Source organism: Eucalyptus grandis, chromosome 4 (assembly GCF_016545825.1).
Source record: "Eucalyptus grandis isolate ANBG69807.140 chromosome 4, ASM1654582v1, whole genome shotgun sequence".
Classification (NCBI taxonomy): Eukaryota; Viridiplantae; Streptophyta; class Magnoliopsida; order Myrtales; family Myrtaceae; genus Eucalyptus; species Eucalyptus grandis.
Window position 1 is genome coordinate 28,536,660 of NC_052615.1, and position 22,128 is coordinate 28,558,787.

Genomic DNA, 22,128 nt, shown 5'->3' on the forward strand with positions numbered 1-22,128 from the left:
TCATAGTTAGGCTTATGAACGAGAAAGTGTATCATATTCATATATAGCGTGCTTATATCATGGTGTAAATTAAAATGGGTCAAACCATTTAATTGATCGGCAATATTACACAATGCAAAAATCATATTACGCATGTTAAAGATTATTACATGAAACATTTTCTCTTTAAGGATGGCCTCTATTTTTGTGGAGGCTCTTTCGTGCTTCATCTCTTATTAAAAATTAGTAATATCTAGGAACATTCTTTAATCGAATTCCTATTCCATCCTATTAAATTATAAAAAAGCCACACCTCTCTCTCTTCCCCAACATTGCGTCTCACCTTGTCCAGCGCACGTAGTTGTTGCTCCTTCGAAGGTCATTGCCATCGTATCCACATCAGGTGCAAGGCCAACAATGGTGGTTGGGTTTGCTTAAGGATAGTCAAGGTCAAAGGAACTTGATTTGGCGGCCATGGCCACAATGCTCGAGCTTTGTTGTAGGGCTCAGATTTGTGATAGAACTCCATGTCTCGGACGCCACGGCTCGCGCGAACTTTGCCACCCTCAAATTTGAGGCTAGCAACGATTGTTGGCCTGGCTCAAGAGTAGATTGAGGTTGACAACTACTTTAATTGGCATTAGCACAAATTAAAGTTATTAGATTAGAGAATATACAATATAGATTTTGAAATATGAGAAGACTATTTGGCATTTGGAAAAAAGAAATAGATGGATTTTGTAATTATGTTGATGCAAATTATGCTGGCGGGCAAAGATCCTTGTCGTGTGCCGCATTCGGTTTGTCATTTCAGGTGATCTCACTGTGGAGTGAGGAAAGAGGAGAATGAAAACATATGCCGCCATGGACGTCGCAGATCGGTGCCAACCGGTCATCTCAGGGAGCCTGCTCATTTGACTTAGAATGGGGTGGTGTCCACTGTCCACAATGTCAATTTGGCTCTCTGTTTAAAGTGAAAATCACTCGACCAAAAAAAAAAAGACCTTAAAAAACACAAAAGCGATTAAAGGAAAAGAAGGAAAGTACAGACAATGCCTCTTTTTCCGCGAGTCCGTTGATTGCGGTTGGGAGATAAAGCGCAACGACATAGGAATCAACCCTTTTGACCATTTTGCTGCTTACTTCCTTTCCTATTGATTATGTTCCTTTACTCTTTTCTTTTTCCATTTTCAATTAATCAATATGCTTTTGCTCAAACATTTCCGGTGAAATCTATTCAAGAATTTGATTCCGGGATTGGTCTAAGCATGTCGGTGGGAGGCTTCAGCCCACCTATTGAGCAAGGTGAGCATGGTCCAACTTAATTTTTAAATTCAAATATTAAATTGTTGCCATTTTAAAAGAATGCGAGAATCTTTCAAGAAAATGATAAATGGTTACAGAAATCCAAGTAGGGAGGCACCTGTGCACATGAAGCAAGATACAACTTGAATTCTCACTTTATTAAGTGCAATCATATTTTAATCACCTCTTTAAATTTGTCTTATGCCTTATTTCATTTATTTTGTTGATGAAGTGACAGAAGTGATTTGGCAAAAAAAAGAAGAGAAAAATGTGATTTCTCTCTAAACAGTAAAAAAAAAAAAAAAACGAAAGTTAAACAGCCTAAACTCTACCAAATAATACTCTCTTTAGTCCAATCAAAACAGAATCTGATTTGAAAACCCCCAAAGAAACAGAGAAAACAAGAGAATAACCTGGGGCTCTCACTCTCATGCATTCGAAATTTCAAAAAAGTGCCAATTTGCTCAAATCCCGAAAACCCAAGTGAGCTTCCCGGAAAGAGATGGGGAGAGACTCAACATCGACATTTCAGAAGTGGGGGTCGCAATATAAAAATGACATTTTTAAGGGTTAAAAAAAGAGCCTAAAACCAGCTTCTCTGAGCATTTATTTTTGACCTCTCCAGACTACTGTAACGTAACTGCGGCGAACTAATTGCTCTGGGCAAATTGCACGTTCTTCTTTCTTCTTTTGGGTAATTCTGGTTGGCTCCAGGGCTTCCATTCTACCTGCGAAAATGTCGCTGTTCCATGCCCCTAGTCCACAATCTCGTGATTAAATCTCGGTTAATGCTTGTACTTTGCTGCCTCTGCCCACCGCTATATTCTGCATATATCTTGTTTTTTTGCCAAGACAAATGCTGCACTGCACTCTGGCTCCGGACGTTTTTCTTCCCAACGAGAATCCTTCAAAACCCTCACTCATCCTTACCTGTAAAGAGCCTGGCACAGCCACATGATTCTGTTCCGTTTTTCAACCGTTCCCATTTGCTGCGGTCACCCAAAAGAGAAATAATTTGTTGCAAGAAGCAAATTAAAAGCAAGGGGGAGACAGAGAGAGAGAGAGACTGCTTTTATTGGCCCCATTCAGCAATTTCTGGGCATTAAGGACTTTCCTTTCCTCATCAGTATAAAGGATCACTTCCTGCTCTTACACTCCCTCACTCCCTCCCTTCCTCTCTCTCTCTGTTCCTCTCTTTCTGTCCCTCTCTCTCTCTTTTTCTTTTTCACTCTCTGCGAGTACCAAGGAGTAGTCACTCTCTGCTTCCTGGGGGGTTTATCAGAACATTTATCTGATAAATCAGACCGACATTGCCACCTTCCCTTCAACCACTTCACTCTTTTTGTTTTCTGGGGTTCTTTTTTGTGTTCAAACGTTGGAAGCAAAGAATAATCCCATTATCATTGTTTCATCTTATATTTCTGATTCCCCATTACAAACCCAAACACTGTCCCAACACTCTCCGTTTCCTAATACTTGGCATTTCTGGGAAGTTTCAATCACATTTATGAAGAGGCCTGCGGGGCTCATCATTTCCATGGCTCCTCTGCTTCTGGTGCTGGTTCTGTGCATACCCACGACGGTTCTCGGTGGTCATGACTATGGGCAAGCTCTGAGCAAGAGTATCCTCTTCTTTGAAGCTCAGAGATCTGGCTATCTCCCCAAGAACCAGAGGGTTCCATGGAGAGCCAACTCTGGCCTCAATGATGGCAAAGCCAGTGGAGTAAGTCACATTTTCATCATCTCTTTTGAAAACAAGAAAATGTGAGACGTTCTCCTAAACGGAACTTGATTTTTTTCTTTTCGGATATTCATTCTCTTTTGGGGGGGAACTGCTGCAGGTGGATCTGGTGGGAGGGTACTATGATGCAGGGGACAATGTGAAGTTCGGGCTGCCGATGGCGTTCACAGTGACGATGATGTCGTGGAGTATACTGGAGTACGGGAGGCAGATGGCCAAGAGCGGCGAGCTCGGCCACGCCATGGAGGCTGTGAAATGGGGCACCGACTACTTCATCAAGGCTCATCCTCATCCCTACGTCCTCTACGGAGAGGTACCCAAGACTCTGTTCAGAAACCTTCTTCTTCCTCTTCAAAAATGAATCTTTAATAATTACATGCATTGATATCGATTATGGGGGTCATCTTTCTGTCTTCCCTTTCCTCTCTGTCGCTTTCAGTGGATTCATCTCGTGCATTTTCCATAGCTAAAGCAGAGAGCGATTTGATTCGAACATTAGTTTATGAGCAGATGCTGATAGTTTTCTTTCGATGTGGTGTGGGGAATGCGATTGTGGACATTGTCGTTTAGGTGGGGGACGGGAACAGCGACCACTACTGCTGGCAGAGGCCCGAGGACATGACCACCGACAGGAGGGCGTACCGGATCGACCCGAGCAACCCCGGGTCGGACCTCGCCGGAGAGACCGCCGCCGCCATGGCCGCCGCCTCCCTTGTCTTCCGCCGCTACGACCCGGCCTACTCCGCCGAGCTCCTCCGCCACGCCCAGCAGGTTTAATGCTCTGTTTCTGCATTTGAGCTTGGTCGGTGCGAGAAGACACCTGTTGCTTGCATTTCATAGAGATCGACCAGCTAGCTAATTCCTCTACATTACATTGTCCTTGGCCAAAACAAATCTTAATAAATAAATAAATAAATAAAAAGAGGATTTAAAAGGAACTATTATTAAATTAAGAAGCTGCTGGTGTAAGCTAATCTGTTTATGGTATTCTATTTCAATTAATGTGACATGAATATCCCTAAAACAGAAACTGTTTTTGTAATTATGGAATAGATCCTGGGCCCTAATGATTCCTACCCTTTTTTTTTCCTTTTATAGCATGATGCCTCCTTTTCCCCTCCAAAAGATTAGGGACCAGTCGGTTTAAAGTCAAAATTATGGCAATTATTGATACTACTATCTTGTCATGTGTATAGGGTCTAAGTGGTCTATGCAAATAATCTAGAAAAAGGGGACTTAGCTTAATATCGAATTTGAAAGCAAATTATTTGTTTTAGACCTCTACATGAAGGACAAATTCATATTCGAATTTTAAAAGTTTATATTAAAATTTTGGGAGTAAAAAAATAATATTAGAATTAAGATAAAAATGGTGGCAATGAAGCTCGGCGTACGTTTTGGATCTTGCACGTATTTTTTGCGCCTATCGCGCGTAGCGTCTTGTGGACCGTACAAAATCTAATCGTACCGCCGAATCTGGGCCGTCCACGTGTACCGATGTTCTACAGGATGCGATCCTCGTCGTCCTTTTGTTATCTCTTGTCATGTGAGGGGACACTGTCGGCGTCGGCCTACCCGCCCTTTACTAGCTTTTTTCTTTTTCTTTTACTTTATTTTTTTGCATTATTTTCCTACGTCTTCTATTAAATTGCAGGAAAAAAAAAAACCCAATTAATTCTTGTAATTGCACAGCCCAAAAAAGAACAGAACAGAACAATTATCTTTAAAATTCCTATTTTTCTTTCTTTTTTTTCTTGGGTGAGAAAGGAAAATGACAAAGGGACTTTGCTTGGGTGTCTTGTTGTTTCTTCTCGTTTCCAGCTATTTGAGTTTGCGGACAAGTACAGAGGGAAATACGACAGCAGCATCACCGTGGCCCAGAAGTACTATCGATCCGTCAGTGGTTACAACGTGAGTGTCTCATCATCATCACGACTGTCCGGTTCTAAGTGTTCATTTTTATGTCTAGAGAACTGGTGGATGCATGAACATGGTGATTAGTTCGAGTACTGTTTGATAAGTTCCAGGGTAGTACTGCTTTGGATTTATTTTCAGCTGCTTTCAAGATTTCATCCGTCTGAGAATCGTGAGCTATGGATATATGCACTTGAGATTACAGTACGATCGTGTGTTTCGATCAAAACGGAATAATCGAAGTCAAGGGATGGTTTGGATGTCGGTGTCATAAGGAAAGCATTGAGATGGGCTTAGTTGATTCTTTTGGGGTGGTGCAGGATGAGCTCTTGTGGGCAGCTGCGTGGTTGTACCAAGCAACAAACAATCAATATTACTTGGAGTATCTGGGCAAGAATGGCGACTCCCTCGGTGGGACTGATGGGCCATGACTGAATTCAGCTGGGATGTCAAGTATGCCGGTGTTCAGACGCTTGTGTCCAAGGTCACTTCTTTCTCAATCACAGCACACACCAAGCACATCTCTTGTCACTCACTTGATTACCCATTTTATTCATTTGGCTAGAGATGAAATTGAATAGTACGCATTGGGCTCACCTCGTCTCGTTTAGTTGATCATTGGCATTATAGTTGTCGCATAATGCCTGTGTAGCTCATCGCCACTCGGCTCTGTGGAGCTTGATTGCTTTTTAATGGAATGTATCCTGATATATGCAGTTATAGACATGAGGGGTTGATTTCTTATCATTCAATTAGCATATTGGTGGACATCAACTCACCACAGATCTTGTGTGGTTTCTCAATCAAATTTGATGAAGTCTTAGCTCGATGAAGGATAAACTCGATGAGTTAGTAAAATCGATCTTGGATAGATAAATAGGCGGTTTTGTAATCATGCAGTTAAATGATTCCTCTATATTAGGCAACAACAGCACTCTGTTATAGTGGTTTGCGTGAGGAAGCTTAACTGGGTTATTGTGTGTTGCTTCCACTGCAGATCCTGATGCAAGGAAGAGCAGGTCACTATGCACCGGTGTTCGAGAGGTACCAGCAGAAGGCGGAGTACTTTATGTGCTCGTGCCTCGGCAGAGGGACTAGGAATGTCCAGAGGACACCGGGCGGTCTCCTGTTCCGCCAGCGGTGGAACAACTTGCAGTTCGTCACCAGTGCCTCGTTCCTTATGACCGTCTATTCTGATTACCTTGCGTCTTCTAAAAGGAACTTGCACTGCTCCTCGGGTGCTGTCGCTCCTTCTGCACTCGTCTCGTTTGCAAAATCACAGGTATGTTGACTCTCTCACGTCTTTTCCCGGTTCAATTTAAACCTTTTTGATATAGTGAAGTACAATTCGAATGCTAATTCATTGATCTTACTAACACGTGTTGTTCCTATACTCATAACCTCATGAATTCATGAGAAATACAATAAGGAACTCAGCTAACAAGTGCATTGACAAGATAAAAGTGCGAAGATTCCATCAATTGCTGGAGCCTAAATCATTAAACTTGCAGGTGGACTATATTCTTGGGGACAACCCGAGAGCGACAAGTTACATGGTGGGTTATGGAGCCAACTACCCGAGGCAAGTCCACCATCGGGCTTCTTCAATTGTCTCTTTTAAGGTCAACCCCACATTCGTGAGCTGCCGAGGAGGTTATGCAACCTGGTTCAGCAGAAAGGCCAGTGACCCGAATCTCTTGACTGGTGCAATAGTCGGCGGACCCGATGCATACGACAACTTTGCAGACCAGAGGAACAACTATGAGCAAACCGAGCCAGCCACATACAACAATGCACCTCTTTTCGGAGTGCTTGCAAGGCTAAGTGGAGGCCACGGCGGATATAACCAGCTTCTTCCAGGTGAACGAATCATGATAATGAATGTCATATCCGAATTTTGTTTTGATTAGAAGAAGCATCTTGGACTATGTCTCTGGTTGTTCATCTATGACTAATAAGCATATACTTTGCAGTTGAGCTTCCTGCCCTAAAACCGATTGTTTCGCGACCAAATCCAGTCCCAGGTAATTGAATTATCTATAATTGCATCAACACATTCACGTTTCTTCTTTTCTGGTGGGAACTTCTACATCATAGATCCGACTTAAATCATTCATACTAATAGTAACAGAACCATTATGGCAAGGAAAAGTATAATTCAACGAGAAAAGAAGAGGGAAAAAACTTGAACAAAAATATCATTTGATCCATTGATCCTCAAAAGAAGAAATAAGCAAAAGTTTTACATTAGTGGGCAAAAATGGTGATGACTGGATGAGACATCCGTGCTAAAAAATAAAGAGATTCGTCACTGATTAGTACGACTTCTAAATCAGATTCATTCATGTAATGTTCTAACACAAAGCAGTAAAAGTGATTTGTTTTCCACTGGCATATGGTTTTGATCGATATCAATTCATTGATCTTGCATTTTTCTTTCCATTGTCGTGAACATTTTTTCCTTTCGCAGCTATCACTAGTCCAGTTGCTGTAGAGCAGAAGTTGACCTCTTCTTGGAACAGCAACGGAAGAACTTACTACAGATACTCAACTATTGTAACAAACAAGTCCGATAAAACTCTGAAAAACCTTTGGCTTTCCATATCCAAGCTCTATGGTCCCGTTTGGGGTCTCACAAAATCTGGTGATTCATACACTTTCCCTTCGTGGCTCCACTCATTGCCAGCCGGAAAAAGCCTCGAGTTTGTCTATATCCACTCTTCTTCTCAGGCAGCAGTTTCGATCTCAACCTACACTTTGGAATAGGTATTGAATCACCTACATGACAACGGCAATCCGAAGTCGGAAGACAAAAGAAGAGGTTTGCGCAGTTGTAGTGTAAGGATTGTGCATCTGTAGGATAGGCATTGGAAGAAAAAAATCAGTGCTTTTCTTGTCCATTTAGTTTTATTACCATCTTGAGTGGAATGTGCTTATGAGGTGTCGGATGAAACTGGAATAAACTAAGGTAGAAGATGGAAGGCCAGAAAGGTGTGAAGAGACAGAATGCAAAAGCAGCAGAGCTCATCCTCTTTCTCCTGCCACTTCACCTGATGCTACATAGAGGACATTATAAAGGTGATGAAAGAGTTGAAAAAACCTTGAGAGGTCAAAAGAATGGCTTCCCAACAACAGGTTACAAAAGAGTGGTTTTCCTTTCGCTTTTCTAGCATTAGACAGAAGATTTGGCTCTGTTTTGTGTTGTGTTGTGTTGTGTTGTGTTATTTATGATGTTGTAAGCTCTGCAACACTACTTGTATCTTCTGCAAGAAATTGTGTAACTTCTGTTCTTGGCGATGACCCAGTTTCTTATTTCTTTGCAACAATTTGACAGATATTCCCGTCACACGAGTCTGTTCTCCATGCTTTTTAACGGCTTAAGCATTCGTACTCTGTCAAAACTCGAGGGCCAGGATCTGTTCTGAGCAAATTGACTATCATTTCGGAAGTTCGAAAGCATTAATTGTAACAAGTATACTCGACTAGAAATCCACTTACATTGGTGTAAAAACTACACTAGGGCATAGATGTGCTCTGGATCTCAAAGTCCACAAAGATCATCATCCCTCCATCTTGAGATAAGATGCAAATGAAAGGACAACAATCATTCATTCTTCTTTTATTAGGGCAAGTTAATCCCCACTATGGTAATACTTTTTTTTTTTTGGGTCAACACCATGGTAAGTACTTAACCAACTGAATTCTAATGAATCTTGTGGGTTTTCTTAGTGTGATCCAAAGTTAGCAATCAAATAAGATTAGAGTTGACGAGATTGACTTTTTAACTGATAATTTAATTTGCCATCAGAATATGAAAATAAAACAAAAACTTGATTCTGACCAATCAGGAAAAAAAGAACAAACAAAACAAGCAACGCTTGGTCAATTTTTAGTCATGTTCTCATACGAGAGAATTATAAAAAAGAAGAAATTATAGACCTATTGCAATTGTGCTAATTTAGTTCTTAACTCTCTTTTTTAACTAATTTAGTCTTTAACTTTTTGCATTCGTGCTTATCCGGCCAATTTTAACTTACCCAAGTTGACATGGCACTACCGATGCTGATAAGACACTTTTAAAATAATACTTTAATAATTTTTTGAATTTTTTTTTATTTTTTTTGCTTTTCTTTAATTTTTCCCCATTCCCCTTCCCTTGGAGCTGACAAGAGTTGCCGGTCGACCCTCGCCAGCCAAGGCGAGGGCTAGAACGCCCTCATTGTCTCTAGGCAAGGATGTCTCGACCCTTGCCTAGTTGAGTGAGGCCGCAACACCCTCACTCAATTTGCCCTCACCTGACCAAATCTGACCAAATCAGACGAGGGGGTGCGCGCCCACGCCCTCGCCGGCAAGGGCCAAGATGCCATTGCCTATGATCGGCAACCCTCGCTTGCTCTAGGAGAAGGGGGAAAAATTAAGAAAAGAAAAGACAAAAAAATTATTAAAATATTATTTGAAACATGCTACATAAGCATCAGCAGTGCCACATCAACATCAACGCCAACCAACCAAAACTGATCTAATAGACTCAACTAATACTAATGCAAAAAAATTAAGCCTAAATTAGCAAAAAAAAAACGATTAAATTAACACAATTGTGGTACATTTAAGACTTTTTTTCTTTTTTATAATTTTCCCATTTTCATACTTACCCCTTATACTATTCCTTGTTCTCACCTTATATTCTGATATTTTCAAACCGGCTCAGTTTGGGCAATTCATCAATTTGCGCTATTTTTTCCCTCGTTCCAAGGGAGAGCGCAACCCTGACCTATTAGCAAATTCATAAATTGCTCATTGCCACGGCCGGTTTTCTAGATTTCTAATTTTAGAACATTAACAACTATAGCAACTGGCTAATGGGACGCTTCAAAACAGGTACGGAAACACAATTAATGATACAAAATAGCAAAGGACAACCGTACAATGGCCTGTGGAGCTTCATGAGTTCCAAAGCATCACTTCTTTGTAATGGTATTGTGTAAACGATACAACTATAATGTTTGAGTAAACGATCCAGCTGGAAACATATCAGCTGTTCAAATAAACATATGTACAGTCTCCGAAATGAATGCTGGGAACAGCCATTAAGGCAGACAACGAAACTTCTGTAACTCAGCTTATTTGCACTCTTGTACAGGTTAAATAGCCACGAATGCAGACGAGGACGCTTCAGGCACTAGGCTTGTTTGCACTCTCGTACATCTTATCAATGACATCCTGCAAGAAAGTTTAATTTAGTATTCTTGGTAATAGAGATTGTCAGAATAAATCATAAGATAAAGCATAATAATGTTTCTAAAACAGCTGACTGGCAACTGCACATGCGAGAACTCATACAGACATATGATTGTCCCAATCAAACATTCGATCTTAAAGAGAGACATCTCACACAAATTTAAGAGAAACAGCGTCTTGCGCATCATGACGAGATTCCACTAACTTCATGTTGTACAAGAGTGATTGAGAAATGAATAAAAATAACAGAAAAATAAGACCTTTGTCTTAGTTTTTAAGAGCTACCTTATAGTATTTGAGCAATTGAGGCCTCTTCTTCTTATACGTAGGAGTGAGAAGGTCACGTTCCATATCGAATGGTACAGGATCAAGGTGTACAGCCTTAATAAACTCAAATCCCTTCAACTGCAAAGCACAAAACTCTTTAGTATTAGAAAGATGCCCGAAGACAGGAAAGAAAATGTTTCTGCATAACCAATATAACTCGGAACCTTCTTTTCTTTCCCAGTCTTAGCGAGCTCTCCTATGATGAACTCCTTGGCTTTGGGATTTTCACATAAAGAATTGAAATCCCCGCTAACTCCATTCTCCTGAGCCCACTTTTCAAGAGCTTCTTTGTTGGGGTTAACCACAGCAACAAGGAAGGACTCGAAGCTGCTACCATAAATCCATATCTGAAGAAAAACAAAATGACCAGTCAGATAAAACGAGCAAATGCTGATAATTCATGAGGAGCTGGAAGACACAACGAGCCTATGTTTAAGGGATGACAAGTATTTGGCCAAAAAAAAAAAAAAGAGTAGGTCAGAAAATAGTAGTAAGATCTTAACTGCGCCTTTGATCAAACATTTTAAGTCTCTATAGAATGGCAAGGGAAACAACTTGGATTAGGTTGTGCACTTCTGCATTTCTTGTGGTAGGGGAACGTAATACAATGTATTCTGACCAGAATGCACCACTACTTCAGTAGACATTTTACTACCATAACACTGTAATGAGCAGCTTGTAGAAATTCTTGTCAAAAGTCATGAAAAATGACAAATATCTAAGATCATTCAGGATCGAACCAATGTATAAGTGCAATTCTGAAAGCAGATGGCATTGGCAGTGGAAAGCATAAACTGACATGTTAATCATCCTGCTAGATCCAAAACCATGTAGGACAGATAGGACGGGTAATATCTTCATGGAACTGTGTGTTTACATCCTTTCGATGCCCACGAGAGGGTATCTATCTATCTAAGCCATAGAATTCTCAAAGAATGTAGGAGCCAGTAATCATTAGGATTGCTATGATCTGAGTCACACGCAATTTAAATTGATAGTGACTGATTTTCCAGTCAACAGGACAATAAGACACCACACTTCAGAAGGTAAAAGCAAACAGGAGGAATAACTCCACGAAAGATATAGCAGTAAATATGTATCAAGCTCATCAGTACCTAATGAAATAGGAAATTTGCATAAAAATGTAAGACACAAATCAAATGCCAAAAGGAAGAAAACAGAAGACTAAGGAAGCATACCGAATCAATAGCACTAACGAGGTCATAAATGTTTTCCAGGTTTTCAACAGCAACGTATTCTCCTTGTGAAAGCTTGAAAATATTTTTCTTGCGGTCAATTATTCTCAAGCTTCCATCAGGTTGCCACTCGCCAACATCCCCTGATTCAAAACATCCATACATTTTGACTTAAGAGACTCTGAATGGCACAGGTTAACTTTCACTAAATCTAAGAAGAGGGCTACAGATACCTGTATGAAACCATCCATCCACCACGACTTCTTTAGTCAGATCTTCCCGTTTATGATAACCACTGAATAAGGTCTTCCCCTTCACACATACTTCTCCTCGTGGGGTGCTTGAGAGGGCATCATATCCCATTTCAGGAACAGATTCCAAGCAAACATCAACATTAGGGACCGGAGGGCCCACTGTGCCAAGCATTGAGTGCGCATTTGGTAGTGAAACAAATGTGCCAGCACAGGTTTCAGTCAGACCTACAAGTATTAAGAGAAAAAGTAATCCCAGGATAACACGGTATGCTCGCCATCATCCATCTTTTTGAGAGCTTAATTCTTGCTATTATTATCTCTTGCTATATTGCAATTTTAACAATGATTAATTCTTGAAGTTTAGAATCAACAAGAAAAAGACAGAACATGTAAAACATACAAAGAGGGAGCAATTCATTCATACCATATCCTTGTAGAACATGCGCACATGTAACCACCCTAAGGAAAGCTTCTACGTGGTTAGATAGAGGGGCTGCCCCTGATAAAATCAGTCGTACATTTCCACCCAGCCCTTGCTTCACCTGATATATGGTTAAGCCAGAGAATTTGAAAACGTCAGGATTTAGTTGGATATAAGGTTGGGAAGCACAATTAGAAATGTGCACTACAAGTCTATTTTGATCACCTTATTGAAGACAAATCTGTCAAATAAAGGAGCTGCCTCTCCATATTTGTTCCCCTTCCTCAAGCTATTTAACTTACTACAGCAAATTTATGAGCATAAATTATAATCAGATATGAAAGTACAATGCAGCAATCCATTCAGTATAAAAAACCAAGCATAAAAGAGAGGCAAAGACATCAACAAATTAAGCAGAGAAATTATTGTGATCCTAGACATAATTGGACAGGTTGTCAACCTCATCAGTCCAACATTATAGGAAGAGATCTCAAAAATTGGAATCTGAGATACAATCGGCTAATTTACTAGTCATGTCACCCAGCAAGTCTTAACTGGGAGACGTCGTCATCATTAAGCCATTTGATGCCTGCAACATTCTGGACAATCACACATCCGAGGAAATCATTTCTAGGTATACAGTGGAAACAATCAATAAGCCAAATTTCCATTGGAAGAAACAGGACCCAAACATTAAAACATTCTGCAAGGAAGCAAATAGAAGCACACTGGATAAACATATGATAAATTTATCTTTATCATGCCCAAGGAACTTTATCCACTCCCACAAGTAAAATAAAAAGTTTAACAAAGAACTTACTATGAGTATGCAAAGTTGAACAATGTATGTTTTAAGAAACCACCAGCAGAGATCTTCTGATTCAACCCTGCTTGCATAGCAATCATTTGTTAATGAATCGGCATACTTCTGTTAAGTCTCGAAGGAGCATTTAGGTAAAATGATTTTGCACACGCACGGTCCAATGTTATGTCTCTACATTCATGAAGGCAGAAGTAATCCAAATTGAAATATCAAATGCCATGAAATAGACATTAGTAAAGTTATTAGACTAAGTGAATTGGATGAGAAGAAAATTTTACCTGAGTATACCCTATCTAACACACGGGGTACGGCACAGAAAATAGTTGGTTTTAATTCTCCAATATCCTCAATCAACAACTTAACATCCTGGAACAAATAAGACATGAGCAACCGTGACAACAAATTCTTTATTGGTAAAAGAAGGAAAAAAAAATTGTAACTGAAAAAATATCCTCAATCACAATAATTGGAAAGATTTCACTCTGTGTCCCATGTAGCAAAGAAAAATTCCAAGACAAACAATGAAACTTCCATCAACCACCATGCTATTTTGCCAAAAAGCCTTAGTAAATCTTCAGTATATGATTTTCCTAAAAAGCAAGGTGTAATGTATCATAGTCAGTATCCTTACCCCACGCCAAAATCCAATTGAGGCACCATGATGTATAAAACACTCCTCAATCACCCTATCAAAGATGTGGGCCAGTGGAAGATACGACAAATACACATCCTTCTGGTGGAGCTGTCAGAGTAAGAAGATATAGTGTTAAAACTAAATGAACCCTTCAATGTTCGTATCATACAGTATAAATCATATAAGCTGCAATTGGTTGCAAAATGTTTGCTCTCTTCAGCAGATCTGGACTTGAAACTGGAAAAAGCTTACCTCTTCATTGACACTCTCTAGCAGACGCTTCACTCCAGCTATAAGAGTGACAATGCTCTCATTAGAAATCATTACACCTTTTGGATCACCAGTTGTTCCACTAGTATACATGATCGTACATATATCTGTTTTCTCTTTGGCAGGAAGTTCAAATTGCTGATTATCTCCCTGCAAGTGAAGGTAGGCAGCAGATGTTGGAGCTACTATAATTAAGCAATCGCAAAGCAAATTTTTCATTTTAGAAGTTGAAAGGCATGCATGTATGAGATGCAGTATTCACTCAAGCTATCCTTTTTTTTTTTTAAAGTGTCAATGAGCCTAGACACACTGAATACAGATCCATCAGAGTTCTATTTAGCACCGGTGAGCAAATGTAAGCAAATATTAGCCATCAAATTCAAAAGCAGCCAAAAGATAAACCAGGCAAAGCAGATTCTACATTGACCTTCAAGTTTACAATGTGCAAAAGATACAAAGACGGAAAGGTCCACACCGCCCAGACCAAAAGTTGCAGCACTGATCATTGTTCTTATCTCAACAGAACTACAACAATCTAACAGCTTTCAGTGCATAATATTTCTCAAGCTCAACTTGGTAGAGAGTATGGAAATGTATCTGGTTGACTCATCTCTGTATTTAGTTGTGAGACATTTGGGTTTGGGATAAAAGAATATATAAAGCAAAAACTTGGAACCTAGTATGGGAACACAATTTTGAACAGATCACTCATATGATGGTTTTCTGTTGGAGGAGCTTCAGTATAAATTTTATTGCCATTGGGACGAATCCACACCCTTGTCATATCTAACTGACAAGGGTATAATAAAACCTCAATAGACAACTCGGAGAAGCGTAGGGGTCACTTAAACTTCTAATGCATTATAAGAATGGATCTACTACTGAACAACTAATAGAAAGCACAGAAATGCATCAAACTATCCATTGAGCTAGATTAACCTCACAAAATTACCCCACACGCAGAGACACAACACAGAGGCACTATGGAGGAAAGCAGCTAAAAATTTCCTAAAGCTACAATTCGTTTTGCAAGCACAAAAGTTTTGTGATGTCCAAAGAGAAAAAATGTCAGTTAGAAAGCTTTAGGAAAGGCTGCATTGATAATGAACATGAAGAGTGGGAACCCTTATATATAGCTTTCCAAGGATAAAGACGAAAAATGCTGACTTTAACTGTAATTTCTCACATGAAGAAGTAAAGGTTTGGCTTAAACGAAATATGAACATCCCTTGCAGTTGATGACACAAAGAAGCAGAGCAAATTTCAATGACCAACGGAACAAGAACATGGATAAGAAAACTGACCAGTTTCAAAAAATCATCCCAAGCATATATAGCCAAACCAAACTTCTCAACTTCCTGCCTTTGTTCGGGGGTTACCTTTCCAAAGCTCACGAGTGCTACAACATGGAAGACTTGATAAAAATCCAGCATTCCACAAGTATAGGTATCAAGAAAGTCGATCATCTTAATAACTTACTTTTCAAGAACTCTGTTGTGCGGGGAAATGTTTTCAATACCTGTATGTACAAAGAAAGATTGAATAATAATCAACGAAGAAAAGATGCCTCCATCAAAACCTGAGTTCTCATGCCACTATCATATTAACAATATACAGCGCTGGGAACCAAATAGGTGGCAATTAAACAAGAAAATATTTCCAGAGCAAATTCACCATAATTGATTAGCTACATTCTTGCTATCGTAATAAGTTCAGAAAACACATTATTATCAATTTCTTACTTATCAGGAAATTATAGTGTACATAGTTGTGGAATTTTCCATGAAATAGCTAAGAATGAAAAACAACTGAATTAGATTAAAATTTTAACCTCAGCAATCTTTTTCTCCTCTATGAAAGCAATTGAAACCTCAGCATGACATATAATGAATTCAACGGCACCAGCACCTGCAAATTGATGGGAAAACACATTGTCATTGAGAAAAACCTATCGGTAATATCACGCTAAGAAAAAGGCATGAACTAGCACAAATTATTCATTTTGCATCAACTATAAAGTTAGTGATGAAAATATTCTTGACAATGAATGCACTCATCAGTGGATATTGGTCACATGTGTTCCCAAAATGCTTGAAAACCATTCCAAACCTGCCGTCTCTATGTTATTACACAATTTATATCAGAAGGAAAATACCTACCTAATGTGTCATATAAAGGAACACAATAGAGCCCATGAGCATTGCAAGCCTGCAGTAGTTTCGGAATCAATTAATTCTGGAGCCAGCAGAGTACAACTTCAAATGAGAAAACACATCTAAAATGACAAGCAGCTTTTACCACACAACAGAGACGAACCACAAACACTCAACATGACACAAAAGCATTTAAAGTGCCTGTGGAAACAGATTACAAGTCTAAAACACCAAGGCACTTACCCATGATTTTAAAATACAATAAAAGCAGTTGAACTTTGAGCAGGCAATATCCTGTTTCTAATGATAGGCAACTTATTTCTGTTGCCCCTGCTCACTATTGATTCTACATGCACATCATAAAACCATAAAATCTACTTCATTACTCATCGGTATTTCTTAAATAATTTAAATCTTAAGTGAAAACCAGGACAAAAAAACTTAAAAACTCAGTGGTTTCTTCGCTTAGTTAACCGGCAGCGTAATATGAATCCAAAATCTCACTTAACAAAATGCATCTTTTTTTTATCCCAATAAAGTATATATTCCCATCTTTTGTTGAGTGATCACGTTTCAATCTAAACTTATAACGTCTTGGCAAGACCTTTTCAATTAGGGTTTTCACGACATCCTATGCTTTTTGAAGCAAATCTTTTGCATGTATGCAGATTGATTCTGGCATCAAAGGATGCCATTCTTCAAGTGACTAAATGAAGGTGTTAATTTATCAGGTGACCAGAAGTACTTGTATTGAGTAAGATGTGCTGATTCAAATTTCATATTAAATACCCTTTGCAGACTCCAATTCATACCTGGCTACACTAGTCTTTTACTCTGTAATTATCAGACCTTACAGGAGACATTGGATCTTGCTTCAATTTTTACTGCTGTTCATTGTGCCACTCAGCGTTCTTTTTTTTTTTTTCTTTTGTTTTCTTTCTTTTAAGTTGTACATGTCTACAGAAAGAAAAAAGTTGACAAACTTCAAGACGGTGCAAAGGATGGAGATCCACAAGCAACACTCAAATCCGAGGTAATTTTCTTACAGTCAACAAAGATGACATGTATCAATTGAAAAAAGAAAAAAAAGATGACATGTCCCTTTGCTAATAGACTGTTGGATATCTCAACTTGGGAAACATTAAATAAATTTTGGCATTAATAACCCAGAAAGTGAATCAGATGGCATGAGATTTGGCAGGACTATCCTCCAGGCTCCAGTGCCAATTCTTACTTCATGCTACCAAGACAGGTCACGTTTGCAAACAAGCTATAAGTCTAATAATATGTTTGAAGGGATCCACTGACCTCCATGCTCATAATCCACTCCGCGCAGTTGGCACCGTAAATTCCACATTTCGCCCTCTGTGTCACAGAAACGAAACAATTAAAACACACAACATATTATTCAACACCGGCAGTTTTATTGGTAGTATGTTTTACCGGTTCAACACCACAGCTCCGGATAGCATTCCCAATTCTGATCACTTTATCGTACACTTGTTTGTATGTTTGCCACACATATTTTCCAGCCTGCTCTCAAACAGTCCAGATATCAAGGCAAGGAATAGCAAGCAATGCAGCAAAAACGACCAATTAACCACGATTGTACCTTTCCATTCACGATCTCACGTCGACCGAGCATATGGTTATCGGGATATTTCTCGACGGTTATCCTGTAGAAGGATGTTATTTACTATCACAAGCATCACATCTAAAACAATCACTTATGCACAATACTTTCAGCGAAACAAAACAAAGGCAATCAATAGGATCGAGTTGACCAGTTGAATTAACCAAAATACACGCTCTACCGAAGCACCAGGCCAGAGAGAATCAAAGACTTGTTAGGTCTCTCCAATGAAATGAACTGCTTCACTAAAGTAACCGATCGGAATCACGCATGCAAGCAGGTCTTCGCATTCGACGGAAACACTATGGATTGCAGAAAGAGAGCATCGAATCTGAAGCACTTCACTTCATACGCATACTAAAAGAACAAACTTTAAGGACAAATCAAAACAAAACGATCCAATTTCGAACCGGAATCGACAACTGAACTTCGCCGGAAGAAACTCACTCCCACTTCGCACCAGGCAACAAGACGCGCGCACACACTCAAAAGACCTCATCATCGCGCCCCCTTTCATCCAGCCCCAACCGAACCCCACGACGACGACGACGACGACGACGACTCACCGGAAGACGTCCCAGCAGCTCTCCAATCCGGGCACCGGCGGGGGGAAGCCGTCCTTGGCGAAGACGCTCCGGTACACGGGGCCGACCGACGGCCTCCCGTCCCTGGCCTCCTTCCCCTTCTCCACCTCGATCAAGTACTTCATCTCCGCCGCGTTCACTCCGTCCACGCGCAGTCGCACGCAACCCCTCCCTCTCTCTCTCGAGCTCTCGAGCTCTCTCACCTGCCGCCGTCGCTCTCGGCGCGTGCGCGGGTTCGAATCTCGATCGGCCGGAGTTTCTCTGTGGCTCTGAACTCGCCGATGGATGGATCGATATCGAGGGGGGGTGGGTGATCTGAAGAGAGCGTGGAAACGAAGGCTGAGGCTCCAGGATCTCGAGAGGGAGAGGGAGAGAGAGAGACTATTCCCTGATTTTATTATTTAAGTGAAAAAAATTGGTCAGCATTAGTTGGCGCAAGTTGGGAAAACTCGTGGATGACGGTGTCGAGAGTTTTGACCCCGAGAGAGAGATCAGATATGGCTTTGATTCGGCGGCGAGAGTTGAATTAGGTTGGGGATTGGTCAACCCATTAGCGATTGTTTTATTCATTGTTTACCATTTCCTCCAATTTGGATCAAGATTAATTTTTCCCAATTCCGTATCATTGAGAGTGATCGTCGTATTCGACTTGCTTGGAGAATGGGACTGAACTGATTTATTATAATCGACTAGGGCCTATTTTAGGGGTGGTTCTTCGGTTTGATATCCAGCTACGAGGACTTTGGATTGTTTCTATTTCTAATTCCAAGGGTCGGAATTGTTGGCTGATTCCGTAGAGAGTTCAATTAAGTTGGGGATTAGTCCACCGATGAGCGATTGTCTCGTGAATTGATTGTTTTATTCATCATTTAACGTATCTCTAATTTGGATCGAGGTTAATTTTTCCGATTACTCTCTTGTTAGGAGTAAGCACCGAATCCAACTCGACTCAAGAATATGACTGAAACTGACGTGGATTAATCAGCTTAGGCCCATTCTAGGAGAGAATTACTTCAATTTCAACTTTTCTATTTTAAGGGCTTAGGATCGGTTCGATTTATGATTCCAAGAGTCTAAATTATTCATTGATTTTACTCACAAAAAAACCAATTCAATCAAACCCAATCCGAGCGAACTTGCTTTAAAATTGGATTTGAAGCCTTTTTTGAAAAGAAAAATATTTTTGCATAACCACTTAACTAATATATGTTTTTATAATGAAATGGTGTAGTTTATATATTTGCATAATAACAAGTGCTAGAAAGGATATTGTTATTATATTATATAGTGACACTCTAGTATAAATTCGCTTGATGTATTGTCCATTTTCATCCATTCATATAGAGCCGCATATTTCTTATGTTTAGTCACCCACCTTGAGCAAAGATATGCGGATCAAGCTGAATAAAACGCTAGGCAACTCCTCTTTCTTTGCCTCAGACTGCATAACAATGTAAGAAAGAAAGCAAAATGGCAAAAAAGTCTTAGGGTGCTTTTCTAGAGTAGTTTATCTGAATTTTCTGTTTGTCAAATCTTATTCTAGGTTAACCGAACGCTTCCTAGGACCGGATTTAATTATATTAAGGAAATTACTTGGAACATATTAAATCTATTATGTGAATTCCGACTTAATTTTAAAATTTAAATTATGCAAATACAATTAATTCTTTTTCAATGATTTTCTAATTTTGTCCACCTAGTGCCGTCCTATATGGTTAGGGATCCATTGTGTACCATTCCCCTCAAAACATCTTCATTATGAGAAATTTTGTAAACTTTTTGATTTCTTTCTTTCTTTTTTATATTGTTCCTGATCTCCTTCTCCGTTATTAAATTATTATTATTTATTCATCTTCTTTTTAGGCCATCCACCTGCGCCGGAAATGGTCGGCAGAGATCATTGAGGCCTCGGTGATAGCCAGCTAGGTTGTGCCCCTATCTAGATGATTTAATTACGTTGAGGAAGTCCCCAAAACATATTAAATCTATTATATGAATTCTGATTTAGTCATAATATTATTAATTTAGTCAATTTAATTATAATTCTTCGTTACTGAATTATTAATATTTTTTTCCTCTTTCCTCATTATTCATCTTCTTTTTAGGCCATCCGTCAGCGCCGGAAATGGTCAGAAAGGATCGTCGGAAATGGTCAGCAAGGATCGCCGAGCCCTCGGGATCGCCGGCTAGCCTTTGCCCATACCTTGATGCTATCCCCGAATCCCTATCGAGATCGGGCTTCTTAAGGCAGTGGGGTCATCAACTCCATAGACGAATCCTGCGGAGCAGGTCCTTCTGGAGCTTGTGGAGATGTCTTCATGTATCAGCGAGTCATCGGGTTTTCGTCCGTGGGGGGCGACGGAGATGATGAGCTCAGGGCCAGCGGACTCTGCAGCTTGAACTTCCTCACCATTGTAGCCACCAGGGGAAGCATCCGAAGATGAATCCAGTTGAAGATGATGATCAGTTATTTTCTGTAAGGCAGAAAATAGTGGCGCCGGCGAGGTTCATCGGCCACCGCCGAGGCTCCGATGAGAGTCGCAGACTTTCTCCAGGCCTGGGTGAGGGTCTCCGACCATCGCCGAGGTCCCCCCGGGTCCACCGCCCAGCCTTTGCCGGGGACGGTAGGGCAGGAGAAAAATGAGAATGAACAGTGATGTCTTTTTGTCGGTACAAAGATGATGGAGACATAAAGAAGAACAGTGACAAGAAAACGAAAAGGTTAAAATGAAAAAACAAAAATCAGATAATTTTATAAAAATTGTAGAATCATGCAATTTGGATTTATTTCTTGCACATCACGAAAGACTTTCGACAATTAAAAAAAAAAAAAACGAAAGACGATTAGTAGAAAGGATGGGAAGCACTTATTGGACCTCTATGCAAGCATTTTCCGGCTTAAATTAACAGAATGAATTATATTGAAAAATTATTAAAATATTTATGGCTATGTAGGCTAAATTAGAAAGTTTAGCATTGAATTAAATTTTATTTAATAAATTTATGAATTTTTGAGTAATTTCCCTTATTATATAACCTTGTATTGTTGGATAATATTCCAAACAAGTATTCTATCAAAGGGATTTATTTTTTGAGTGATTCTATCCATGCTTCCAATTGTTAAAAACATATTAACGCTATATTCTCTTGGTAAGCTCGCTCAATCTCTACTAAATACAAAGTGAATTCTCAGTGAGGTTTTAAACCTCAAACATTTTATCCAGAGATTTCATGAAAGCCCCATATAAGTTGTCAAAATGAATTTGTGTTTTTGTCTATTCCTAAATTACGAATAAAGTCGTAACTTAAAAAAAATTGACGAGACCACCAAAAGGGTTTCTTAAAAAAAAAAAAAATCACTCTTTCTATGATAGAATCTTTCCAACTTTTAGAAAATCTGAATTCACTTTTATAAAATTGATCAAATCTTCAAAAGCTGTTTTCTTCGTTACTTAGGCTGCGTTTGGGAGTGGCATTTGCAAGCCACTTTGAACCCTCAAAGCCCTTTCGGCTAATTTGTGGGTGTTTGGTAAAAATTTCCCAACCCCATTTGGGGAATGCCAAGCATTCCCAAGGCTGAAAGCCCAAGGCAGGTGGGGGGCTACCTTGGCTTTCAGCGCTTCTCGGCATCTTGAGCTGAGCTTAAATAAAAAAAC

The 22,128-nt window shown here is 39.7% G+C and overlaps 2 protein-coding genes across 2 annotated transcripts; one reads left to right on the forward strand and one right to left on the reverse strand.

The window, feature by feature from the left end:
- Positions 1–2,141: 2,141 nt before the first annotated feature.
- On the forward strand, positions 2,142–8,285 carry LOC104441656 (endoglucanase 6). Its single transcript, XM_010054826.3, is given in 10 exon segments — positions 2,142–3,007; positions 3,126–3,338; positions 3,596–3,796; positions 4,847–4,936; positions 5,260–5,356; positions 5,359–5,423; positions 5,937–6,221; positions 6,451–6,799; positions 6,913–6,963; positions 7,410–8,285. Coding segments are annotated over 10 exon segments (1,863 nt in total). The 5' UTR covers positions 2,142–2,791; the 3' UTR covers positions 7,706–8,285.
- A 1,533-nt stretch (positions 8,286–9,818) lies between these two features.
- LOC104441657 (long chain acyl-CoA synthetase 4) lies at positions 9,819–18,873 on the reverse strand (the record flags this gene model as incomplete). The annotated part of the gene is made up of 19 exons (XM_010054827.3): positions 9,819–10,159; positions 10,463–10,582; positions 10,669–10,851; positions 11,704–11,843; positions 11,934–12,179; positions 12,379–12,496; positions 12,601–12,676; positions 13,196–13,262; positions 13,477–13,564; positions 13,830–13,940; positions 14,085–14,252; positions 15,407–15,501; positions 15,582–15,621; positions 15,934–16,010; positions 16,262–16,310; positions 17,564–17,620; positions 17,699–17,788; positions 17,868–17,931; positions 18,455–18,873. Coding segments are annotated over 19 exons (2,256 nt in total), but the record flags the coding sequence as incomplete, so codon positions are not given.
- Between the last annotated feature and the right edge of the window lie 3,255 nt (positions 18,874–22,128).